This window comes from Phocoena sinus, chromosome 10, assembly GCF_008692025.1.
Source record: "Phocoena sinus isolate mPhoSin1 chromosome 10, mPhoSin1.pri, whole genome shotgun sequence".
In the NCBI taxonomy this organism is placed as follows: Eukaryota; Metazoa; Chordata; class Mammalia; order Artiodactyla; family Phocoenidae; genus Phocoena; species Phocoena sinus.
In genome coordinates, this window is record NC_045772.1 from 12,448,741 (window position 1) to 12,471,871 (window position 23,131).

The 23,131-nt window shown below is 51.9% G+C and overlaps 1 protein-coding gene across 1 annotated transcript in view; it reads right to left on the reverse strand.

Moving 5' to 3' along the window:
• TOM1 (target of myb1 membrane trafficking protein) overlaps positions 1 to 23,131 on the reverse strand; it is a 46,167-nt gene that overhangs the window by 18,387 nt on the left and 4,649 nt on the right. The window contains exons 2-5 of the mRNA XM_032645949.1: positions 4,772 to 4,856; positions 1,626 to 1,704; positions 505 to 654; positions 78 to 212 (exon numbers count right to left, since the gene is read on the reverse strand). Coding sequence (XP_032501840.1) covers positions 78 to 212; positions 505 to 654; positions 1,626 to 1,704; positions 4,772 to 4,856 — 449 coding nt within the window. The remainder of the gene's footprint in view (positions 1 to 77; positions 213 to 504; positions 655 to 1,625; positions 1,705 to 4,771; positions 4,857 to 23,131) is intronic.

Sequence of the window (23,131 nt, forward strand, 5' to 3'; positions counted from 1 at the left end):
GCTGGCAGGTCGGGGCCACCAGGAAACAGCACCCGCTCTGGGGGTGACTCCCGCCGCCCCTGCCCGCCGTTCCTCACCCTCTGGGGCGTGTGGATGGGGGACAGCATGTCCAGGTCGGTCATGGGGAACTCCAGGCCCTTTCTCCGCAGGTCCTCGTAGACAGCGACCACACCTGTCAAGTCGGGGGAGCTGCGGAACGCGTCAGCCCAGGACTGAGAGGGGACAAGGGGACACGGCCGGTAACCACTGCTCACCGGCTCCCCTGTGAGCCTGCCTGCCAGCCCCCAGGGAGCAGAAATTCCCTCCTGGACTCGCTGGTCCTTTGGTGGCATCACCTGGACAGCCCGCTCCACAGCAAGGCCCTCAGCCAACAAGGTTACCCCCGACCCCCCGGCTTAGAGGTCCCGTCAGCAGAGGAGCAAGACGGACCCAAGAGAACAGACGAGAGAGTAGCAGTGGCGGGGGCACCTTCCTCCCGGCCCGCCCCCGGCCGCCCGCGCTCACCTGGATGAGGGTGAGCACCTTGTCGTGCACGATGGTGGGCGGGTTGTTCTTGGGCAGGATGGTCCTCACCAGCACGCCCTCCACGAAGTCCTGGCTGGCCACCAGCACGTGGAAGCGGTGCCCGCAGTTCTTGACGCAGGTTTCCAAGACCTGGAGGCCGTGCGGTGCCCGTGAGCACCCAGCAGAGGAGCGGGAGCGCCCGGGTCCCCACCCTCACACCCCACCCATGTCCCACTGGGGAGGCCCAGCAGAGGATGCACCTCCCTGAAGTGAGACCCAGAACACAGAGGAGCGGGGATCACACCAGATTTGGCAGCTGGTTGGCTGGGGTGGGCAGGGGGACTTGGGCGGGCAGAGGGCCGCGCGCTGGCTGGAGGCCCCTGGCTGAGTGGCTCTGGTGCCCACAGAACCCTGTCCCGAGGCCGTCTCTGAGATGAACACAGTCTTGAGGGGAGGTGGCTCTCCAGGTGTAAACCAGAGGACTTTCAATCAAATGGTGACTTCGCGGCCTGCGACAAAGGCGCCCAACTCCCCTCCCCGCTCCTGTCCCCGCTCCTGTCTCTCTATTCCCGGGCAGGAGCTGCCTCTGATCTTCAGTTGAGCAGACGGATCCAGATGTAAGCGCTGCCACGGGGGAGGCGGAGACAGAGTGCTCGCGCCCCCACCCCCCAGCCAAGCCCACCCTGACTGCCAGGCTGCCAACTCCTGCCTGCCCCGCCCTGCTGTGAGCAAGGACTGTCCTCAGCCTCTGGCCTTTGCTTTATGTTCATTTTTCAGGGCCAATTAGGCCAAGTGCCAACTGGAACCCAACTTGGGTACCGCCCCCCAGAGGCCTGGGTGCACTGAGCTTCTGTGTCACCAGCAGGTCCTCTGCCCACGCGTCCCATGACGGGCCCTTGAGGGATGTGGGCCTCAGTGTGTCTGCTCCCTGCATCGGTAGGTTAGAGGGAACTTTTCCAAATAGCCTCTCTTGCCACTCCTCGTTGGCCAGCCGTGTAGACAGGACAGTGCCTTGAAGGCTGACCACAGCCCTTGAAAGAGTAGCCCCAGGGTGGCTGGGAGTCCTGCTGGGCCCCCAGAGGACTGTGGTCCCGCCGTGGATGGAGGGACGGGGCACTCACCGTGAGAGCCAACATCACCTCGTGGAAGTTCTTATTCCCCACGATTCTCTTCTTCACTGCTCGGAAGGCATCTTTGGGGCTGGGAAGAAGGACAAGAGGAAGGACGGGCTGAGGCACGGAACCTGCTTATCCCACAGAGGAGGCTGCGCGCCTAAGATCGGGAGGCACTGGAAGACGGGAACGGCTCTTATTTACCCGTCTCCCTCGGTCCCACCCTGTTTTGTGTGCCCAGGTTCTAATCACATCAGAATCTTCCTGTCCCACCAAAATCCTCAGTAGATGACGACTGCTTGGCAGGGATTCTCAGTGTGCAGTCAGTCTCTGGACACCCTGCACCAGAATCCCTTAGTGGGGAGGTGTGAGTGCTTGTTAAACATGCGGAACCCCAGACCTGACCCTAGACCCCCTGAAGCAAGCTCTCAGGGAATCCGCATGCCCACCGTGCCCCTGGGGCTTTATTGCAGTAGTGAAGGTTAAGCACCCATAAGCTGCAGGCACAGAGTCCTTGTGCCCCATCCTGGCCAGCTCCTCTACTCACCCGTTTCCACCCAGGCCTTATCAGGCACCAGATGTGCCTACACCAGGCTGGGTGCTGGGACGCACTGGTGAATAAGACCCCTCGGCCTTGCTTCAGGGATCACATGTTCCAGGGAGACCCACATAAGGGAGGGAAGCAAGCAGGTCCCGAGGTAAGAGTGAGTGTGAGTGTGTGAGTGTGGGCGGGTGGGTGGGTGCTGGAGGTCAGGGAAGTCTTCTCCCAGGAGGTGGCACCACAGCTGAGCGTGAAGGATGGGATGCAGCCAGCTGCGGGGCGCAGGGCACGCGGTTCGTGGAGGCAGGAGCCTGGACCAGGGCCTGGGCAGGCGGGCAGGGAGGAGATGAAAGGAGGCCGCCGAGCGTTGGGGGAAGGTGGAGGGAGGGGCTGGGGAGGCCGCGTGGTCACGCGGAGAAGCCAGCGGCAGCCTGTTCTCCCCGCCCCATCGGTAACTCCACTGACGCCCCAGGCCTGCTGCCTGCACCCTTGCCGCTCAGCCCTGTACAGGGGAAACCCACGTTGCCCGGACTGTCCCAGCCTAGGAGTCTTCGTGGCCCCCCCAACTTCCACATCTACCGGGTAGAAGCCCAGCTAAAATCCGCTTCGCCCATGGCGCTTTCCCAGTCCTCCATCTCCTGGGTGCACTGACCCCGGGACTGCCTGGCTAGAGGATGCTCTCTAGAGGCCAGGAATGGCGTCCTCCTCTGACACTTTGCCTCCCCAGAGCCCAGCACGCTATAGGAGCTCAAGCAACACTTCTTAGGCCGGGGAGGGCCTGTCCTGCTGTCTCCTGGGCATCTGTCAGACTGTCAGTGCCAAATCCATCAAGGGCAAGTCGACAGACCCGGGAACCCTGACATGACATGGGCCCCCCGACAGGAATGAAGGCGGCAGGCAAGGCTTTCTGGAAGAGACCTGCGTGGGGGTGGCTGTGACGGAGATGACACGAGGGGTGAAGGGCCACGGCCCCTGACGGGGTGGGACCCTGCTCCTGAAGTGTGAGGGTGCTTTTCAACTCAATGCCCTGGGGCAGCCCCTCGCCCTCCGGGCTCCATCTCAGGGGAAGGTAGCTTCTGTTCCTGGCTTGGCCACTCCCCTGTGGTCACGTCAGCTCTCTAAAGGGACTTGTTTCCACTCCTTACAGAGTGACCCAGAAGTTCTGGCCTGTGTGCCACTACTGTGGGCCTACCGTGTGTCTAGTACTCTGCCAGGAGCACAGCACAAAGTGGGTGGCACGGAGGCCACACACAACCCAAGGCGGGAGTGGACAAGAGACTCAAGCTTAGATGACAAGCTCCGTGAGGTCAAGGGTCACATCTGCCTTGCTCACTGCTGGGTCCCCTGGGCCTCGTGCAGAGCCTGGAACCCAGGAGGTGCTCAACAATAGCACCTGAACAAGTCTGACTCCAGTTCTGCCGACGTTTACAAGGGAGATGGAGACTTGCTTCTCCAAGGACACAGCAGTGACTTTCAGCCCCAACATTCAAGAAGAGGCTCCGTGAGGTTTTCTGCCTCAGTCTTCTCTCTTGGTGGCCCTGCTGCCCGCCCACCACTCTCACCCCCGACACTTATGAGTCCAGATGCAGGGGGGCATGTCCCCTCCCAGCACCTCGGCAAGCCCATGGCACACGGCTGGGGAGCTGGAAGGTTCTGGCAGCCCCCGTGCAGTCCTAATTGGCCTTGACCATGTGCTGCAGACTCCCACAGCCTCCTCAGGCTCTGAGCTGGGTGCTCCCCGTCTGCTCCCTCCACACACAAAGCACCACGTGGTGAGAGGAACCCTCGCAGGGCAAATGGACCATCCCAGTGAAAGATGGGGAGAGAACTGAGACCTGCTCCAACTGCTGAGCCTGTTTTTCTGGAACAGAGGCCTCATCTGGCGCTTCTTGCTGGCTGTGGTCATCACACCCCTCCCAACCCTTCCCTGGTTTCTCCTGAGAAGGACAGTGATCCTGCATCCATCCCCTCTCTGCTCCCCTGAGGGACTTGGGTGGATTGCTGGAAGGATCGAAGAGCTCTGTCTCTGAGACAAAGACCCAGAGAGGTAAAGTGATTTGCCCAAGGTCACACCGCTGGTCAGTGATGTCGGTCAGAGCCCAGGAGCCAGGACCACGGTGCTTGCCCCACACCACGTCTCTGGCGGGGCTGCCTGACCCCAAGCAGGATGCCGGGACCCGAGCACCAGAAATGCTCGGCCAAGGCTAACCTTGACCTGTCTCTCGGTTCCACTGCACGTTTACTCCCCTCCCTGTGAGCACAACCTTCCCTGCTGGCCTCAGAGCTTAAGGAAACGAAAGTCCGTTCTTGCTCACTGGGGAAGCTAGGGGTCCCTGCTGCACAGTCTAGCCTGCGGCATGCAGATGGGGCTTGGGGCTTCCTCCTAATTCTACGAGCTGCCAGCTCGCCTTGTCCTAGGAAGATGCCGTCCAGGTGACGTCCTAGGAAGGGCCAGTCGACTGCACTGCTGCTGCTGGGTGGGCCGCACACCCCATATCTCTGGGCTTCTCATCCGTTTGATGAGACAGTCAGACTAGATCGTGGTTCCGAAACGTTTAAGGCCCGCTGTTGTGGCCGCCCCGCCGGCGTCCCGCCTCTCCCCGGGGATCCTCACCCTTCCTCGGTCTCATTGATGATGTCGCAGATCTCCATGTTGAGTGCCCAGTTCTCGCTCTGCAGGGAGCCATCTGTAGCTTTCTCTGAGGACAAGAAACCACAGGTCACACCGGTGTGTGGGGCTCCCAGATGGACAAATTCAGCGGGAGCGGGGAGGACAATGGATGCTTTCTGGGCACCCGAGATGGGCCAGGCACCATATAAACAGTGTCACCTTCATCGCCCCATTTCGTCACTTAATTGTTAGAGTAGCCATGCGAGGCCGGGGAGGGAGCCATGGCTGAGTCCACCAGATGGGTGAGCGGGACGGGGACTCAGGGGGCCTGGCCTCAGAGTGCTTGTTTTTGACACGACAATATAGATACAGGGTTTTGTTTTAGATTTTTGTAAATAAATATTCCCTCTTGACCCTTTTATTATCTTTTGACTTGGAAACCATTCACACGGTTCAAAATGGTTAAAAAGCTCCAAAGAGGCATCGAATGGAGAGTAAATCTACCGGCCTCCCCTGCCCCCAGCTCCCTCTTCCTGGAGGCCCCCAGTTTCCTCTCAAATCTCCCAGAGATATTCTTTACCTCCAAAGCCAAGGACACAGGGTTTTAAATCCCGACTCTGTTACCAACAGGAGGCCTGTCCGTGGTCTTCCTCTACAAGCTAGCTTGTCTGTAGATGGGTAGAAGCGCCCCGGGGTGTCTGATGATGCAAACCAGGCATATGCATGGTACTTGGTGCAAAACAGGTACTCAGTGGGTGGTGGGTCTTTTTTATTTTTTTTCAATTGAGGTGAAAGTCACACAACGTAAAATTAACCGTTTTAAAGTGAACAGTTCAGTGGCATTTAGTCCATTCACAATGCTGTGCAACCATCCTGTCTCTGGTTCTTGGGGTCAGGTCTCCAGGCCAGGAGCCACTACGAGACTCTGCAGGCCTGTCGAGGCCACAGTCAGTGGCCCTTTGCTGTAAAATCTGCTCAGTGTTGGGACCCGGCTGCCTTTCGTGTGCTCTAGTGTGAGAGGAGGTGGGCGAACAGTGAACACGGGAACAGAACATACTATAGGACGTTCAAAAACGTTCTTTAAAATCAAAGTGCTGGGGCTTCCCTGGTGGTGCAGTGGTTAAGAATCCGTCTGCCAATGCAGGGGACACAGGTTCGAGCCCTGGCCCGGGAAGATCCCACATGCCGCGGAGCAACTAAGCCTGTGCGCCACAACTATTGAGCCTGTGCTCCACAACTATTGAGCCTGTGCTCCACAGCCCGCAAGCCACAACTCCTGAAGCCTGGGCGCCTTGTTGCTCTGCAACAAGAGAAGCCACTGCAATGAGAAGCCCGTGCACTGCAACGAAGAGCAGTCCCCGCTCACTGCAACTAGAGAAAGCCTGGCCACAGCAACAAGGACCCAACGTAGCCAAAAAAAAAATCTAAAAAACAAAAATCGAAGTGCTGTCCTTGTGTTCACATCACCCACTTTCCCTGCCCTCTCCATCTTGTAGATTCCATCCTCATGCAGACCTGACTTTAAAATGAGTTCCACTGGACACAAGATGGCGTACTAGGAGGACACAGAATCCGTGTCTTCTTCCAACTAGGGCACTTACCAGGCACTGGTGGGGGACCACAGACACCTAAGGGGACGGGAGGAACCCCCAGTGACCGGCTTGCGGGATCTTGGTTCCCAGGCCGGAGGTTGGGCCCGAGCTCCTGTGGTGGGAGCTCCGAGTCCAAACCGCTGGACTAACAGAGAACCTCAGACCCCAGGGAATATCAATCGGAGTGAGGCGTCCCAGAGGTCCTCATCTCAGCACCAAGACCCGGCTGTATCTAACTGCCTGCAAACTCCAGTGCTGGACGTCTCAGGCCAAACAACCAGTAAGACAGGAATACAGCACCACCCATCAAAAACAAAAAAAATGAAACGACAAAAAAATTTTTACAGATGAAGGAGCAAGGTAAAAACCTACAAGACCAAATAAATGAAGATGAAATATGCAACCTACCTGAAAAAGAATTCACAATAATGATAGTCATAAGATGATCCAAAATCTCAGAAACAGAATGGAGAAAATACAAGAAACGTTTAACAAGGATCTAGAAGAACTAAAGAGCAAACAAACAGTGATGGACACCACAATTACTGAAATTAAAAATACTCTAGAAGGAATCAATGACAGAATAACTGAGACAGAAGAACGGATAAGTGAGCTGGAAGGTAAAATGGTGGAAATAACTGCCAGGGAGCAGAATAAAGAAAAAAGAATGAAAAGAACTGAGGACAGTCTCAGAGACCTCGGGGACAACATTAAACACACCAACATTCAAATTATAGGGGTCCCAGAAGAAGAAGAGAAAAAGAAAGGGTCTGAGAAAGTATTTGAAGAGATTATAGTTGAAAACTTCCCTAACATGGGAAAGGAAATGGTCAATCAAACCCAGGAAGCGCAGAGAGCCCCATACAGGATAAATCCATGGAGAAACACAAGACCCATATTAATCAAACTATCAAAAATTAAAAACAAAGAAAAAAATATTAAAAGCATCAAGGGAAAAACAACAAATAACATACAAGGGAATCCCCATAAGGTTAACAGCTGATCTTTCAGCAGAAACTCTGCAAGCCAGAAGGGAGTGGCAGGACACGCTTAAAGTGATGAAAGGGAAAACCTACAACCAAGATTACTCTACCCAGCAAGGATCTCATTCAGATTCGACAGAGAAATTAAAACCTTTACAGACAAGTGAAAGCTAAGAGAATTCAGCACCACCAAACCAGCTCTACAACAAATGCTAAAGGAACTTCTCTAGGCAGGAAACACAGAGAAGGAAAAGACCTATAAAGACAAACCCAAAACAATTAAGAAAATGGTAATAGGAACATACCTATCGACAATTACCTCAAACGTAAATGGATTAAATGCTCCAATCAAAACACACAGACTGGCTGAATGGATACAAAACAAGACCCATATATATGCTGTCTACAAGAGACCCACTTCAGACCTAGAGACACATACAGACTGAGAGTGAGGGGATGGAAAAAGATATTCCATGCAAATGTAAATCAAAAGAAACCTGGAGTAGCAATTCTCATATCAGACAAAATAGACTTTAAAATAAAGACTATTACAAGAGACAAAGAAGGACACTACATAATGATCAAGGGATCAATCGAAGAAGAAGATATAACAATTGTAAATATTTATGCACCCGACATAGGAGCACCTCAATATATAAGGCAAATACTAACAGCCATAAAAGGGGAAATCAACAGGAACACAATAACAGTAGGGGACTTTAACACCCCACTTTCACCAATGGACAGCTCATCCAAAATGAAAATAAATAAGGAAACACAAGCTTTAAATGATACATTAAACAAGACGGACTTAACTGATATTTATAGGACTTTCCATGCAAAACAACAGAATACACTTTCTTCTCAAGTGCTCATGGAACATTCTCCAGGATAGAGCATACCTTGGGTCACAAATCAAGCCTTGGTAAATTTAAAAAACTGAAATCGTATCAAGTACCTTTTCTGACCACAATGCTATGAGACTAGATATCAATTACAGGAAGAAAACTGTAAAAAATACGAACACATGGAGGCTAAATAATATGCTACTAAACAGCCAATAGATCACTGAAGAAATCAAAGAGGAAATAAAAAAATACTTAGAAACAAATGGCAATGAAAACATGACGACCTAAAACCTATGGGATGCAGCAAAATCAGTTCTAAGAGAGACATTTACAGCACTACAGTTCTACCTCAAGAAACAACTCAAATAAACAACCTAACCTTACACCTAGAGCAATTAGAGAAAGAAGAACAAAAAAACCCCAAAGTTAGCAGAAGGAAAGAAATCATAAAGATCAGAGCAGAAATAAATGAAAAAGAAATGAAGGAAACAATAGCAAAGATCAATAAAACTAAAAGCTGGTTCTTTGAGAATATACACAAAATTGATAAACCATTGGCCAGACTCACCACGAAAAAAAAGTAAGACTCAAATCAATAGAATTAGAAATGAAAAAGGAGAAGTAACAACTGACACTGAAGAAATACAAAGGATCATGAGAGATTACTACAAGCAACCATATGCCAATAAAATGGACAACCTGCAAGAAATGAACACATTCTTAGAAAAGCACAACCTTCCGAGACTGAACCAGGAAGAAATAGAAAATATAAACAGACCAAGCACAAGCACTGAAATTGAAACTGTGATTAAAAATCTTCCGACAAACAAAAGCCCAGGACCAGATGGCTTCACAGGGGAATTCTATCAAACATTTATTAAAGAGCTAACATTTGAGAAGAGCTTCGTTCTCAAACTCTTCCAAAATATAGCAGAGAAGGAACACTCCCAAACTCGTTCTACGAGGCCACCATCACCCTGAGACAAAAACCAGACAAAGATGTCACAAAAAAAGAAAACTACAGGCCAATATCACTGATGAACATAGATGCAAAAATCCTCAACAAAATACTAGCAAACAGAATCCAACAGCACATTAAAAGGATCATACACCATGATCAAGTGGGGTTTATCCCAGGAATGCAAGGATTCTTCAATATATGCAAATCAATCAATGTGATACACCACATTAACAAATTGAAGAAGAAAAACCATATGATAATCTCAATAGATGCAGAAAAAGCTTTTGACAAAATTCAACACCCATTTATGATAAAAACCCTCCAGAAAGTAGGCATAGAGGGAAACTATCTCAACATAATAAAGGCCATATATGACAAACCCACAGCCAATGTTGTTCTCAATGGTGAAAAACTGAAACCACTTCCTCTAAGATTAGGAACAAGACTAGGTTGTCCACTCTCACCACTATTATTCAACATAGTTTTGGAAGTTTTAGCCACAGCAATCAGGGAAGAAAAAGGAATAAAAGGAATAAATTGGAAAAGAAGAAGTAAAACTGTCACTGTTTGTAGATGACATAATACTATACATAGAGAATCCTAAAGATGCTACCAGAAAGCTACTAGAGCTAATCGATGAATTTGGTAACGTAGCAGAATACAAAATTAATGCACAGAAATCTCCTGCATTCCTATACACTAATGATGAAAAATCTGAAAGAGAAATTAAGGAAACACTCCCATTTACCATTGCAACAAAAAGAATAAAGTACCTAGGCATAAACCTACCTAAGGAGATAAAAGACCTGTATGCAGAAAACTATAAGACACTGATGAAAGAAACTAAAGATGATACAAACAGATGGAGAGATATACTATGTTCTTGGATTGGAAGAATCAACATTGTGAAAATGACTATACTGCCCAAAGCAACCTACAGATTCAATGTAATCCCTATCAAACTACCAATGGCATTTTTCACAGAACCAGAACAAAAAATTGCACAATTTGTATGGAAACACAAAAGACCCCGAATAGCCAAAACAATCTTGAGAAAGAAAAATGGAGCTGGAGGAATCAGGCTCCCTGACTTCAGACTATACTACAAAGCTACAGTAATCAAGACAATATGGTACTGGCACAAAAACAGAAATATAGATCAATGGAACAGGATAGAAAGCCCAGAGATAAACCCACGCACATATGGTCACCTTATCTTTGATAAAGGAGGCAAGAGTATACAATGGAGAAGAGACAGCCTCTTCAATAAGTGGTGCTGGGAAAACTGGACAGCTACAAGTAAAAGAATGAAATTAGAACACTTCCTAATACCACACACAAAAATAAACTCAAAATGGATTAAAGACCTAAGTGGAAGGCCAGACACTATAAAAAGGAAAACATAGGCAGAACACTCTATGACATAAAACACAGCAAGTTCCTTTTAGACCCACCTCCTAGAGGAATGGAAATAAAAACAAAAATAAACAAATGGGACCTAATGAAACGTAAAAGCTTTTGCACAGCAAAGGAAACCATAAACAAGATGAAAAGACAACCCTCTGAATGGGAGAAAATATTTGCAAATGAAGCAACTGACAAAGGATTAACCTCCAAAATATACAAGCAGCTCATGCAGCTCAATATCAAAAAAACAAACAACCCAATCCAAAAATGGGCAGAAGACCTAAATAGACATTTCTCCAAAGAAGATATACAGATTGCCAACAAACACATGAAGAGATGCTCAACATCACTAATCATTAGAGAAATGCAAATCAAAACTACAATGAGGTATCACCTCACACCAGTCAGAATGGCCATCATCAAAATATCTACAAACAATAAACACTGGAGACGGTGCGGAGAAAAGGGAACCCTCTTGCACTGTTGGTGGGAATGTAAATTCATACAGCCACTATGGAGAACAGTATGGAGGTTCCTTAAAAAACTAAAAATAGAACTACCATATGACCCAGCAATCCCACTACTGGGCATATACCCTGAGAAAACCATAATTCAAAAAGAGTCACGTACCACAGTGTTCACTGCAGCACTGTTTACAATAGCCAGGACACGGAAGCAACCTAAGTGTCCATCGACAGATGAATGGGTAAAGAAGATGTGGCACATACATACAATGGAATATTACTCAGCCATATAAAGAAAGGTAATTGAATTACTTGTAGTGAGGTGGATGGACCTAGAGTCTGTCATACAGAGTGAGGTAAGTCAGAAAGAGAAAAACAAATACCTTATGCTAACACATATATATGGAATCTAAAAAAAAAAAAAAAATTGGTTCTGATGAACCTAGGGGCAGGACTGGAATAAAGACACAGACGTAGAGAATGGACTTGAGGACACGGAGAGGGGGGAAGGGTAAGCTGGGATGAAGTGAGAGAGTGGCATGGACACATAGCCACTACCAAATGTAAAATAAATGGCTAGTGGGAAGCAGCCGCATAGCACAGGGAGATCAGCTCGGTGCTTTGTAGACCACCTAGAGGGGTGGGATAGGGAGGGCGGGAGGGAGACGCAAGAGGGAGGGGATATGGGGATATACGTATGCATATAGCTGATTCACTTTGTTATACAGCAGAAACTAACACAACACTGTAAAGCAAGTATACTCCAATAAAGACGTTAAAAAAAAAAAAAAGAAAAAGACCAAGTTCCAGCAGACTGTGCAGAGACAACTCCATACTCTGCTTGTGTCAGGCAAGATTCCACCCCGCACGTTACTCCTGCGGGTCTGTCAGGCCCACGCACGAGTTTTTAACCATCGGTTGGATCAGCGTTTAGGGCAGTAGCCAAGTTCCCCCATCACGGTTGTGTCTTCGGCTTCAGAGCCCGGCTCCAGGCTCAGAGCCCTAACACCCGCGGCCTGAGTGCACCCGCGGGCATAGCTCTGTGGGCGTCTCCCAGGAGCCCCGATGGACCGGGCACACGGAGCTCTTATTCCACGCGATGGTGCAAGGGAGGCTCTCTCACCACCCTGCTCTCGGGTGAGGCCCCTCACGCGTCCGTCGCACAGCTACTGATGTGGCAGGCCTGCTCTAGGCACTGGGGATGCAGTGTGGACAGATGGACACGGTCCCTGCCCTGTGGTGCCCAGAGAAGCCACACTCCGAGCCAGGTCCGTCAGGATAGACGGGGCAGACTCCGTGTGACTGGGCAGGGCCCTCTTCCAGCTGGGCAGGCAGCCCCATCCTGTGGGCAGAGCCTGGGCTGGGCTGGCACAGTCAGCTCCCTACAACGGTGGCTTCCATGATCCTGGTTTTGAAACTGGCCTGACTTCAGTTCCACCCTGGGTCCCCCTTGGGTCCTGTGGGCTGGATGGATGCCAGGGTGGCCCAGGACACATGCCAGGCAGCTGAGGCATCCACGTATGGACCCAGCAGCAGGGTGGGTTGCTTTGCTCCTGGGTTAGGGCTGCGAGAGGGGATGAGAAAGGCTGCCCTTTAAATGGGTGAAAGATGGACTCGCTCATCCCACAACTATGTCCTGGATGTGGCTTCTTTGGGCCACACTCCCACCCCTGGGACTCACACACATACTGAACCACATACGAAGAACCAAAGAGAGCTGGACAAGTGCCTCCTGAGCGGGGGGCTGGGCCCTACTTTGGAGGGTCTGGGGGATGGTGGCTGGTCAACCACGCAGAACTGCTCCTCCTTCGGAAGCCACGTCTCAGTGACTTCCTGGCCTGGGGGATTCGCCAACCTGACTCCTGACCGCCTCTAAGGGGCCCCTGAGTCCTGCCAGTTCCAGCCCCTGAGGCTCTCTCCATCCCAGCCTTCCCTTCCCGCCCTGCCCTCGGCCAGGGCCCCAGCTGGGCCACCGCCCCGCCCTCGTCAGCCACGCCCTGGCTCCTCCTGCCTCCCTGCCCCCATGCGTCCTCCATGCTGACCTAGAGTGAACCTTCTGGAGCTTGAAAGTGACTGTGTCCCTCCCATGCCCCTTCAAAGGCTCCCTTGCCCCCAGCTGGGCCCTTCCACAACGGGAATATTTTAACTTCCCAAGTTAGATGCTAGGTAACACCAAGCATTTGTTAGCTGTTAGCTGTTTATGTAAAGAAGGTGATTCAACCCTCACACCTATAAGGCGTACACTATTGCCCTTGTCTAATGAGGAACCTGAGGCCTGGAGAGGTCACACATGGTGGAAAGGGGGGATGGCCGTGGATGCCACTGCCCCCGCCTCCCATCAGGAGTCAGGGAGCTCTGCTTTTTTTCCAGAATGATCCGCCTGGACCCCTCAGGCCATCTGCCCCCTCCTCCACTAGCAGCCCTCTCAGTGGTTCCACCATTGGATCCCCTATGACCTCTCCCAGTGACCGCTGAAAACGAAGGGCACCTCCCTTCTCCTGCGGGAGAGAAGGGTGGGGCTTCAGAAGGGATTATGATCATTTTGGAACAGCAAGCGGGCTGCTAAGGGGGCAGCTGGGACATTTGTGAGTAAGAGGCAAGCCGTCCCAAGGAACCAAGGTGGATGCATCAGGACCCCTGGAGCGCGAGTCTGATGCTAACCTGAGGACAGGTGCCAAGTTCTTAGTCCTGAGTGCCAGTCGTGGGCAGAGCCATTAAGAGGATGGAGCTTTTTGGAGGGAGTCGGGGGAAAGGGGGGAGCTTCAGTCAGTCTAAATAGGTGTGGGGGGGTGGAGAGGAAGAGGAGGAAGAGGCAGAAGAGAGACAAGAGCCATCTGATCAATTCCAGAAGAGAGGTGTACCCACCCCTCCCCTCAGATCTGGGAGAAGCCTAAGACTTCCTTAATAAACATGTCCAAGGGGCAGGCATGCTCCGTTAAGGGCAGAAATTTAAACCCACAGGAATCTGGGGATGTGTGTTCTATTTTTGGTTTTAACCACAAAAGTAACTCAGTTGGCTATTTTAAGAGGGGGGATAAAAACACTGACAATGGTTACCAGTTCTAAAAGACAGCCCGCTGACTTGTCCAGCTCTGGGCTGTTGGCAGTACCTTCGGAGGCCCTGCCCTTGCCCCCAGCTCCTGAGGAAGCTGGGCCCTGCAAACCACCTGCTGTTGTCGGGGGCTGGCGGGCGGTAGATGGGGTCCACCGGGTGTCTTTCTGTCTGCTCTGTCCTCTCCACGTGGGGCTGGTGCCCGGACAGCTGGGCTGGGCGGTGGCACAGCTTTGGAGTGGGATGAGCTTGGCCCCACCTCTGAACTCGGAGACCACGCGCAAGGATCCGAGCCTCGGAGTCTCGGTTTCCTCATCTGTGAAACCGGCAGAAGACTGACTGCCTCCCTCACAGGTGTTGGGACTCTTCAGCCAGACAATGTACGTATGATGTCAGCTAAAGGGCAGCGACGGGTCACTGCTAAGTCCCATGACTGTGACTTGGACCGAGAGCAGCAAAGAGTGGCCACCAGACACTCTCCAGCTCCAGGGCCCTGGTGTCAGCCTGCGCATCCTCGGGGGCACCCTGGGTATCTGGCGAGCCTGCCCTCTTGGCCACTGGGGAAGCCCTGCTTTGCAGGAAGCCATTTCTGCGGCGATCAGGGGACCCGTGGTCAGCACTGTGGATGTGAGTCACACTGACCACCTCCTGCCAGGTCAGCCCGAGGGCAACAGCCTAGAGCCTTCTCCCCACCACCCTGCATGTTCACTCACCGGGGTTCCAGCTGAGGGTTCCAGCTGCTCAACACCTCCATCATCACGGCCACGGCCCTGGCTCAGGCACTGTCTCCCACCCAGACCTGGACCGTCACCTCCACACTCTCCTCTTCCAACATAAATCCAACCAGTGTTTTTCTCTGTCTAAATGTCATCCATGACCCCCCCACTGCCTGAGGGTCAAAAACCGGACCTTTTCAGGGGCTGAGAGGGACAGCTGGGGCTGAGCTCAGCCCCGACCCACGGTGTCGTTCTCTCTCCCTTTGCGGACCTTGTTCTTTCAGGCATTGGGGCTTCTGCCTGGGATGCGTGGCTCCCCTTCAGGCCGGCACTGGTTCACAGGTGATGACGAGACCACCCCCCACCGGCCCACCACACTGACACGCTGGGCTGTCACCACACACCAAACACGGGGCTCTGCACTTCACAGCAGCTCTGCCGGCCCTCACCACAGCCCCTAAGGCAGAGGATGGGTACGCTGAGGGGCACAGAGAGGCCAGTGGCTTGCCCATGGTCACACAGCTTGTACGTTGCAGAGCAGAGGTTTGAACCCAAAGAGGTCTGGTTCCCAAATCCGTACCCTTAACCACTAGATTATGTGCCTCTCGAACATACTCGGCATGTGTCACGCAGGCCCTGGGAGACGTCAGAGAGCAAAACCAACCAGGTCCTGCCCTTGGGAAGTCTACAGTCTGGTGGGCGGCCACAAGTGACATTACAGACAGCAAAAATGCCCCGATGGAAAAGAGCAGGCACTGAGACAGTAGAGGGGCTGAGATTCAGATGAGCCAATGGGGACGGCTTTTAAGGCCCTACCCCAGTGTCGGCCCCGCAGTGTCACCTCTAACTGGGCAAACCGTGCCAGGCCTCATCTCGCACTGCGGCATTAACACTGTGGACAACAGCGACCAGATGACCGGCCTTCGCTGCATGTCAGCCTGTGCAGGACGCGGCGTGGACCTCTTGTTACTGCCCTACAGCCCCCACCACGTGTGGGCACAGCTGATGCCCACACCTGGCAGTGGAGTACGGGGACGCAGAGCCGGGCCCTGGGGCCTCTGGACCCGTGTGCTCTCCCTCTGCTCTGCCCCCGCCTGCCTTGGCTGGACCCTGAGTTCCGGGAACATCTCTGTCTCACCGGGGCCTACCCTCTGGTGGGAAGGAGGGTAGAGGTTTGGCCAACGTCTGCGGAAGGAGCGGCCGAGCCTCCAGACCCCCTTGCCGCCCCAGTTCAGCGTTGAGCACCCGTCCCCACCCCGTCCTGGGAAACATTCTCATGTTTCACTGACCCTAAGCTCCCTTGTCCACTCTTCTTTTTTTTTTGGCCACGCCACACGGCTCGCGTGATCTTAGTCGCCTGACCAGGGATCGAACCTGGACCCCGGCAGTGAAAGTGCGGAGTCCTAACCACTGGACCGCCAGGGAATTCCCCCCTTGTCCACTCTTGAGTCTCTCTGATATTGGGATGTTTCTTACAAATGATGACCTGTCAGAGCTCAGTTGGTAGATTTTTCTTTCTAGATTCAATGAAATATGGTTTGTAAATAGTAAGGAACTGTCTTAAAGGTCGAGGCCGATAGCAGCCCTAGTCCCACCTTGACTATGACCAGGTCTAGGGCAGGGCTCACCCACCGGGGGGGTAGGGATAGAATGGGAGTTAGCTGACCGTGATCAAGAAAGCAGTGACACGGTGTGTCAGCTCTACCCAGAGCTCCCATGGGGGCCCTCTTTCGAGATCCTTCTCCCATGACTGGCACCCCTGCAAAGGTGCCCACAGCTGTTTTGTTTTTAGTCAACATTCATGGAACGTCATCTTTCCAGTGTAACGGCCACCTACTAACGTCACTCAAAGGAACCATGGTGAACCTCTGAGATTTCCTTCTAGTCTTTACTGTTTTCAGGCTTTAAAAAACACATCTGTATAATTTTTTTTAAAGTGTGTAATGATATTGTGATTATGGCTTGTTTGTTGGTTTCTACATGGGAATCCTATTCCATGCCCTTAAAAGACACGCTGAAATATTTATGAACGAAATGATATGCTGTTTGGAATCTGCTGTAAGTAGTACCCACCCCTTTGCTCGACTCCGCTCCCCCCACCCACCAGCTGCCTCCATCCCTTGCCCAGTGCCCCTTTATCCCATCTGCCCCCCAGCTGCCTTCTAGATGCCCTCTTCCCGCCCATCTATTCTCCGTCCTACGACACGCTCTGAGCAGCTACAGTGCCAGGTGCTAGAGAGGCCTGTGCCCTGTGCCAGGTGCTAGAGAGGCAAAGAGGGAGAAGAGAATCCCTGCCCTTAGGGAGGCCCTACAGCGGTCAGTGAGAACAGCTGGACAGGCGTGTTCAGTGCAAAACGACAGGTGATGTGACTGAGGTCAGTCTGGGGCGCTGGGGGAGCCGGGAGCAGGGGGCAGCACCTCAGGGGAACCGGGAAGGCTCTGGTGAGGAGGTACCGACTGAGCTGAGCACACAGTGCAAGCTGCCAGGCGGGGGAGGTGAGGCGGGACGAGCCCGCTAGAGGAAGAGCACGTGCTGAATGAATGAGTCCGTGATGAAACCTCGGGGATGACGGGAAGAAGAGCAGAGACGAGGGGCCTGAGGGTCAGTCTGAAGGACCTGAGGGAGGGAGAAAAGGCCGTGCTGAGACCGGGAAAGATCCAGGAGCCCAAGGGAGGCTGAGGGTCAGGAGGGAGCAAGGCAGCCGGAGGAGAAAGGCAATGATGCCAATGGCTTGGCAGACCAGTCTTCAAAGCCAGACAGAGGGAATCAGGCACAGACACCCCCTAGCCTGCCCCCCAGCCGCTCCTTCCTCTTCTCCACCCAAAGTGGCAACCCCTCTCCCCTTTGCCAGAGCCCAGTCCAGGCGTGGGTGAGCTACTCAGTCCGGATCCCTGGGGAGTACAGGGTGTCGGCGGGGCCTTGTCGGGGAGGGGAGAGCCTTGTCCACCCCCCCCACCCCCCGGTCTCCTTCTGTCCTCTCTTCTGGGAGCCAGCATGGGAGCACGGCGCCTGGAGCTCGGGCCGAGGTGACACGCTCAGGACACAAAGCCAACATATTCAGGACAGAGAAAGAAAAAGCCTGGGTGTTGCAATACATCGTGGATCTGTGAGACCAATCCTGGAACTGCCGACCTTCCGACTTCTTGCCAAGTAAGCCCAGCGCGTGGGGCCGGCTCGCCTGTCTCTCGGTCACTTGCAGCCGAGGTACCCCGAAGCCTGGTGGCAGCCTGCGGCGTGCAGACCGGCCTTCTCCCCGCTTCCTCCTCCCATCGCCTGGGCCTTCTGCTCCCTGCTCCCTGCGGGGCCTGCCCTGACCCCCAGAGGGCCTTCCCCTCCATGCTGGGCCAACGGCACTCTGCGCACACCACAACCACAAGCTCTGCTTAGTGTTACAATAACCCTGTAGCATTTACTTCTTTGTTTCTATGTCTCTCTCATTAGGCTGTGAGCTCAAGTGTGGAGGTTACAGCTTGTGAGTCCTTGAATTCTCTACACCACACAGGATGACCGGGCCTGTGAAAAACCTGCAGGATGTGTTTGATGAATGACTGAATGAAGGATGAGGCCATATTCACCACGACCATAAGCCCTTAGAGCACTTTAATTTAAATGAAGTACTCCCACCCTTTGGCCTCATTGATCCCTTAGTAGCGGTTGTGCAGAAATCCTAATCTTTCTTCAGCTCAGCAGTCCTGCGAATGTTTTTAAAAAGCACCGTGTGCCTCCTTCATCTGACCTCCACGTTACCATCCTCAGTTCCTGTGACCACTCCATTCTGGAAGTGACTTCTAGAGCCTTCACCGTTCCCACTGATCCGCCTGGGACACCGCCCAGCTGTGCTGTCCTCCTGGAAACAGTGTGGGAACCCACTCACCTGCCCACGTGGGATATGGTATTTGTGTTAACTCACCCTGTGACTACATTGGATGTTTATCGACTCTACTGCATGGAACTGACTCCTGCAGAGCTTGTTGCTGTGAAAGACACTCTCCACTGGCCCACATTGTTTAGCTTTTCTAGCCTCCCTTGCAGCCAGAAGAGGCCCTGTGTTCTGGCCACTGAGGTGTGGGTGGAATTTTCTTCCCAGTGGCTCCTGGGGAAGTTTTTCCTCTCCTGATAACAGAGGCAGCACCAGAGGGTGCCTTCACCTGTGCTCTCTGTTACGTGGGGGCTAGCAAGAGGAGGAAACCAATATGCTGGAGGTTGGGGTGGTGGGTGGAGAAATACAGAAAGAACCATTAGGAACAAACTCATCCTAGATGGACCCTGAACCCAGACATTTTCACTCTATAGGAAACCCGCCAGGTCCCTTTCAATTCTAAGGGGAAGCAATGAGGTGGGAAAGTTAGGAGAGTGGGATCTGGACACAGACAAATCGCAGTGCAAGTCCTGACTGGAGCACTCACTAGCTGTGTGTCCCTGAGTGAATTCCTTAACCTCTCTGTGCCCTCGTTCCTCCCCTGCAAAATAGGGATAACTAAAGCACTCACCTTCCAGCGTTATGTGAGGAAGAAATGAGAGAATGCACTTCATGTGCTTTGTATCCCACCTAGCACAACAGCTAACACCAAAACAAACGTTACCAACTACAAAAATATCAACCTAAAAATCACTGTGTGAAAATTTCAAGCATTCCCATAAAATAGTTTAAATCACATACATGCAGAAGCCATTCATTTTTCCCCAGCCAGCACTGTCCTGAAGCCTATTTTCCAAACGAATAGCTCTTTCCAGACCCGGCATGGAAAGTTCCAGCAGTCTCCTAAGTTGCTGAGCCATCCTGCCTCAAAGCCCTGGCTGCCTCTCCCCTGCCATTTTGTAACCACAGGCCACAGGAGGAACTCTAAAATACTTTACAGAGGCATAACTGTGGCAACCCACAATTTTAAAGTTGATATAACTAACTATAGTACCTAACTGAAGAAAATTTCAGTTAGATGAAGGACGGCTTTTAAAAAACTATCTAGGTAAGAAGGAGCAAGGCCATGAAAGTAGAGAGGCGTGAAGGGGCTGGCCAAGGTGTATATGACATTGCTTTTTTGTTCCCCCAACTCACGAATGTAAAAGATGTTACTGACAAATGTAGGTATGTAGGTACGTACGTACCTATCAAGAGATTTAAGGAATTGCTTGTGCTATTATGGAGGCTTGGCAAGTTCAAAATCTGCCGGGTAGACCAGCAGGCTGAAGACCCAGAGGACAGATGCAGCTTAAGTCCAAAAGTCGTCTGCTGGCGGAATTCCCTCTTCTTGGGAGGCCAGTCTTTCTTCTATTCAACAGATTGGATGAGACACACACACACTACGGACAGTCATCTGCTTTTCTCAAAGTCTGACTTAAATGTTCATTTCATCTAAAAAATACCTTCATATAAACATCTAGATTAACGTTTGGCTAAATATCTGGGTACCATGGCCTGGCCAAGTTGATACATGAAGTTAACCACCCCAGGGGTTTATCCTGCATCAATACAAACAAGTTCCACTGGAACAGGGGACACCTCTGCCTGTCCTTCAGTTCTCCTGGTCTCAGCCTGTGTGGCCTCGCTGGCTCCTCCCCACTCCTCCCCGGCTCCCTCCTTCCTTTCTCTACCTCCCCTGAAGGAGCAAAGCCCAGGTCCTCCCCATGGGTCTTGCACAGCTGCTTGGCTCTCTGTGGCACTTTTTGGTGCTTTCTCAGTTGTCAAGCTTCCCACCTCCGTGGGGCGGAGGTTCTGTCACTTGCCTGTGGGATGCGGCTGGGGAGGGGAGGGGCTGGCACTTGAACCCACATCTTCTGATGCAGGGTCTAAGCTCTGACCCTATTCAGACTGCTGACGTTCCAGCGGTCAAAACGTGCCACCTGGGAACATGCTAGGTGGGCTTGTGGGCAAACGTAAAGACATTTTTAGAGTTACCTATTTACCTGAATGTCGAGTAGAAGGGAAAAAACACAAACTAGCTTATCAAAGTCATGATTTCAGCATATAATTACACAGGATAAGGTCAAATTTAAAAAGTGAGTGAACAAAAGGAAAACACTCTGAAAATAAAACTAAAGGTGGTACACGAAGGGCAGACACATATCATAAAGGTGGTATACGAAGGGCAGAAGTCTGGAGAGTGCTAGCCTAGACCGAGGCCTCCTTGGTAAGAAGGTAAAGAGTTAACTTGTCCTGAATCCTCTTGCTTCTCACGGGGTGATGGTCCCAAGCTAATTAGAAGACACTGAGGGTTTTTGTTTTTTTCTAAAACCAGAAGGACGGAACTCCAGGACTTTACTCTTATTTCTTTGAGCTCAGGGAGGGAACAAAACCTATTCACCAGTTCCACCTGTAGGGTCAGGCAAAGGCTTTAATTCCCAAGTGAGAACCGGCTCCACCCCGCAGCCTGAAACCTGACCTGTCTGTGGCTGTGGCTGCCACCCAGCCTGCAACTGCTCATTCCCAGCGACAGCAAGACCGACAGAGGCTGTGCTGGAGCCAGGGCCCTGGGTGGGCACCTGGGCTTTGCCTCCAACTTAGACTACATCCCAGCAATGATGATAACACCGGGTAAAAAATCACAACAGCTAACAATTATGGACAATTACAGTCTGGAGGGCACCGGGCCAAATGCTTCACAACGTGACAGTACTACAATTTCCCAACACAGCAATGCAGCAATCCCAACTGATACGTGCTATTATTATCCTTATTTTTTAGACAGGAAATTGGAGAACAGAGAGGTTAAGTAACTTGCTCCAGGTAACAAAGCAGGTGAAGGATAAACCAGGACTCAGACCACGTGGCCTGACTCAGGAGCACATCCTGGATGCCTTACTGTGTACCATGCGGCTAGCTGACACAAAGCCCTTTCTAGACATTAGTCCCTGTTATCCTTAAGACAGAAATTCTGGGTTCTAACCTGGCGCCAGCACTTATGGATCAAGGAGTTGGAGCTTCAAGATGCAAGGGCTCCCCACGGCACAGAGTGGGAAGCGGTAGAGATTCTGACTCAGGGGGTCCAGGGCTGGAGCATCCTCAAACATCTCTGACAGGGGTGCTCTGCGACCCCAGTGTGAAGAACAAAGAACTTAATCATTCTGCCTCTGGCTAAGAGGTCAGCAAACTATGAACCCACGTGCCAAATGCAGTCTGCTTTTGCATGGCCCACAAGCTAAGGATGGTCTTTACATTTTTAAATGGTTAAAAAAATCCAAAGAACAAATTTCATGACCCGTGAAAATTATACGAAACTCACATTTCAGCGTCCGTAAATAAAGTTTGATTGGAACACAGTCATGCCCTTTCATTGACTTATTGTCTGTCTGCCGTCGTGCTCTGAGGCAGAGTTGAGCCATTTGCAGCAGAGGCCATATGGACCATAAAATCCAAAATATTTACTATCTGGCCCTCTAAAGTCTGCAAATCCTGGTCTAGTCTACCCTGCCAGCCATGCAGCATCCTCCTTACAGCCTCCCTCCCCTCCAACCTCTGCCTTCATACCTCCAGGGTTAGGGAGCTCACCAGCAAACAAGGCAGCCAGGCCCACTGTGAAAGGCGCTGGCACTGAGCTCCTCTGGTAACCGGCCACTCTGCCCTCTAAGCCTGTGCAGTCGGTTCTATTGCCCCTCTGCAATGCCCAGCCATGTGCTTCTTTCCTCCAGCATCAATCCTTCCTGTCCTCATTGTCCCCTCAGTTGTTCAATTCTCTGGGAAACAGAGGGAGGACGGTGGCACCTCTGTGTGACAGGTAGGGGAGGCGGTGGAGGAGTGTGACATAGTCAGCAGTGGAACTGAAGCTGGACCCAGGTCTCCTGCCGCCCAGCCTGGTGTCCCCTTGACAACCTTGCTTGAGTGTCCAGTTTGGTTTCCACTCATCACTCCCAAAATGGCAGCCCCGAGGGCCCGAGGTGTTCTCTTCCTGCTAATGCCTATGGTCTCTTACCTATGATGCCTTCCGGTGGCCGCCCTGGCTTGGCCTTTGTGGAACTAAGCGTGGCTCTCCCCGACCTTTCACCTCTCCCGTCCAGCCCAGGGCTCAGTCTTAGGCTCTGGGCTCTCCGCCCGGTCCATCTTGCTCTCCGCACCCGTTGCCCGGGGCTGGTCCCCAGGCACTGCCCATGTTTATAGTCTGTGCTGTTTGCAGCTTGCTCTCCTGAGTCACCTGCATCTCTAGTTCAAAGTGCCAGGGGTGAGCCGACAGCCTGAAGTGGAATATGGGGTTCTTGGGTTGCCTTCTGACGTCTCTCTATAAGACACAGCCAGTAAGGGCTGTCCTCAGAGAATACCTGGGAAGGGTTTTTAAATCCTTGGAAGAAGAGGGCTGTGTCAACACCAGCTCGTACTCAGCTATCTGGGATCCTTTCAGCCCCAGGCT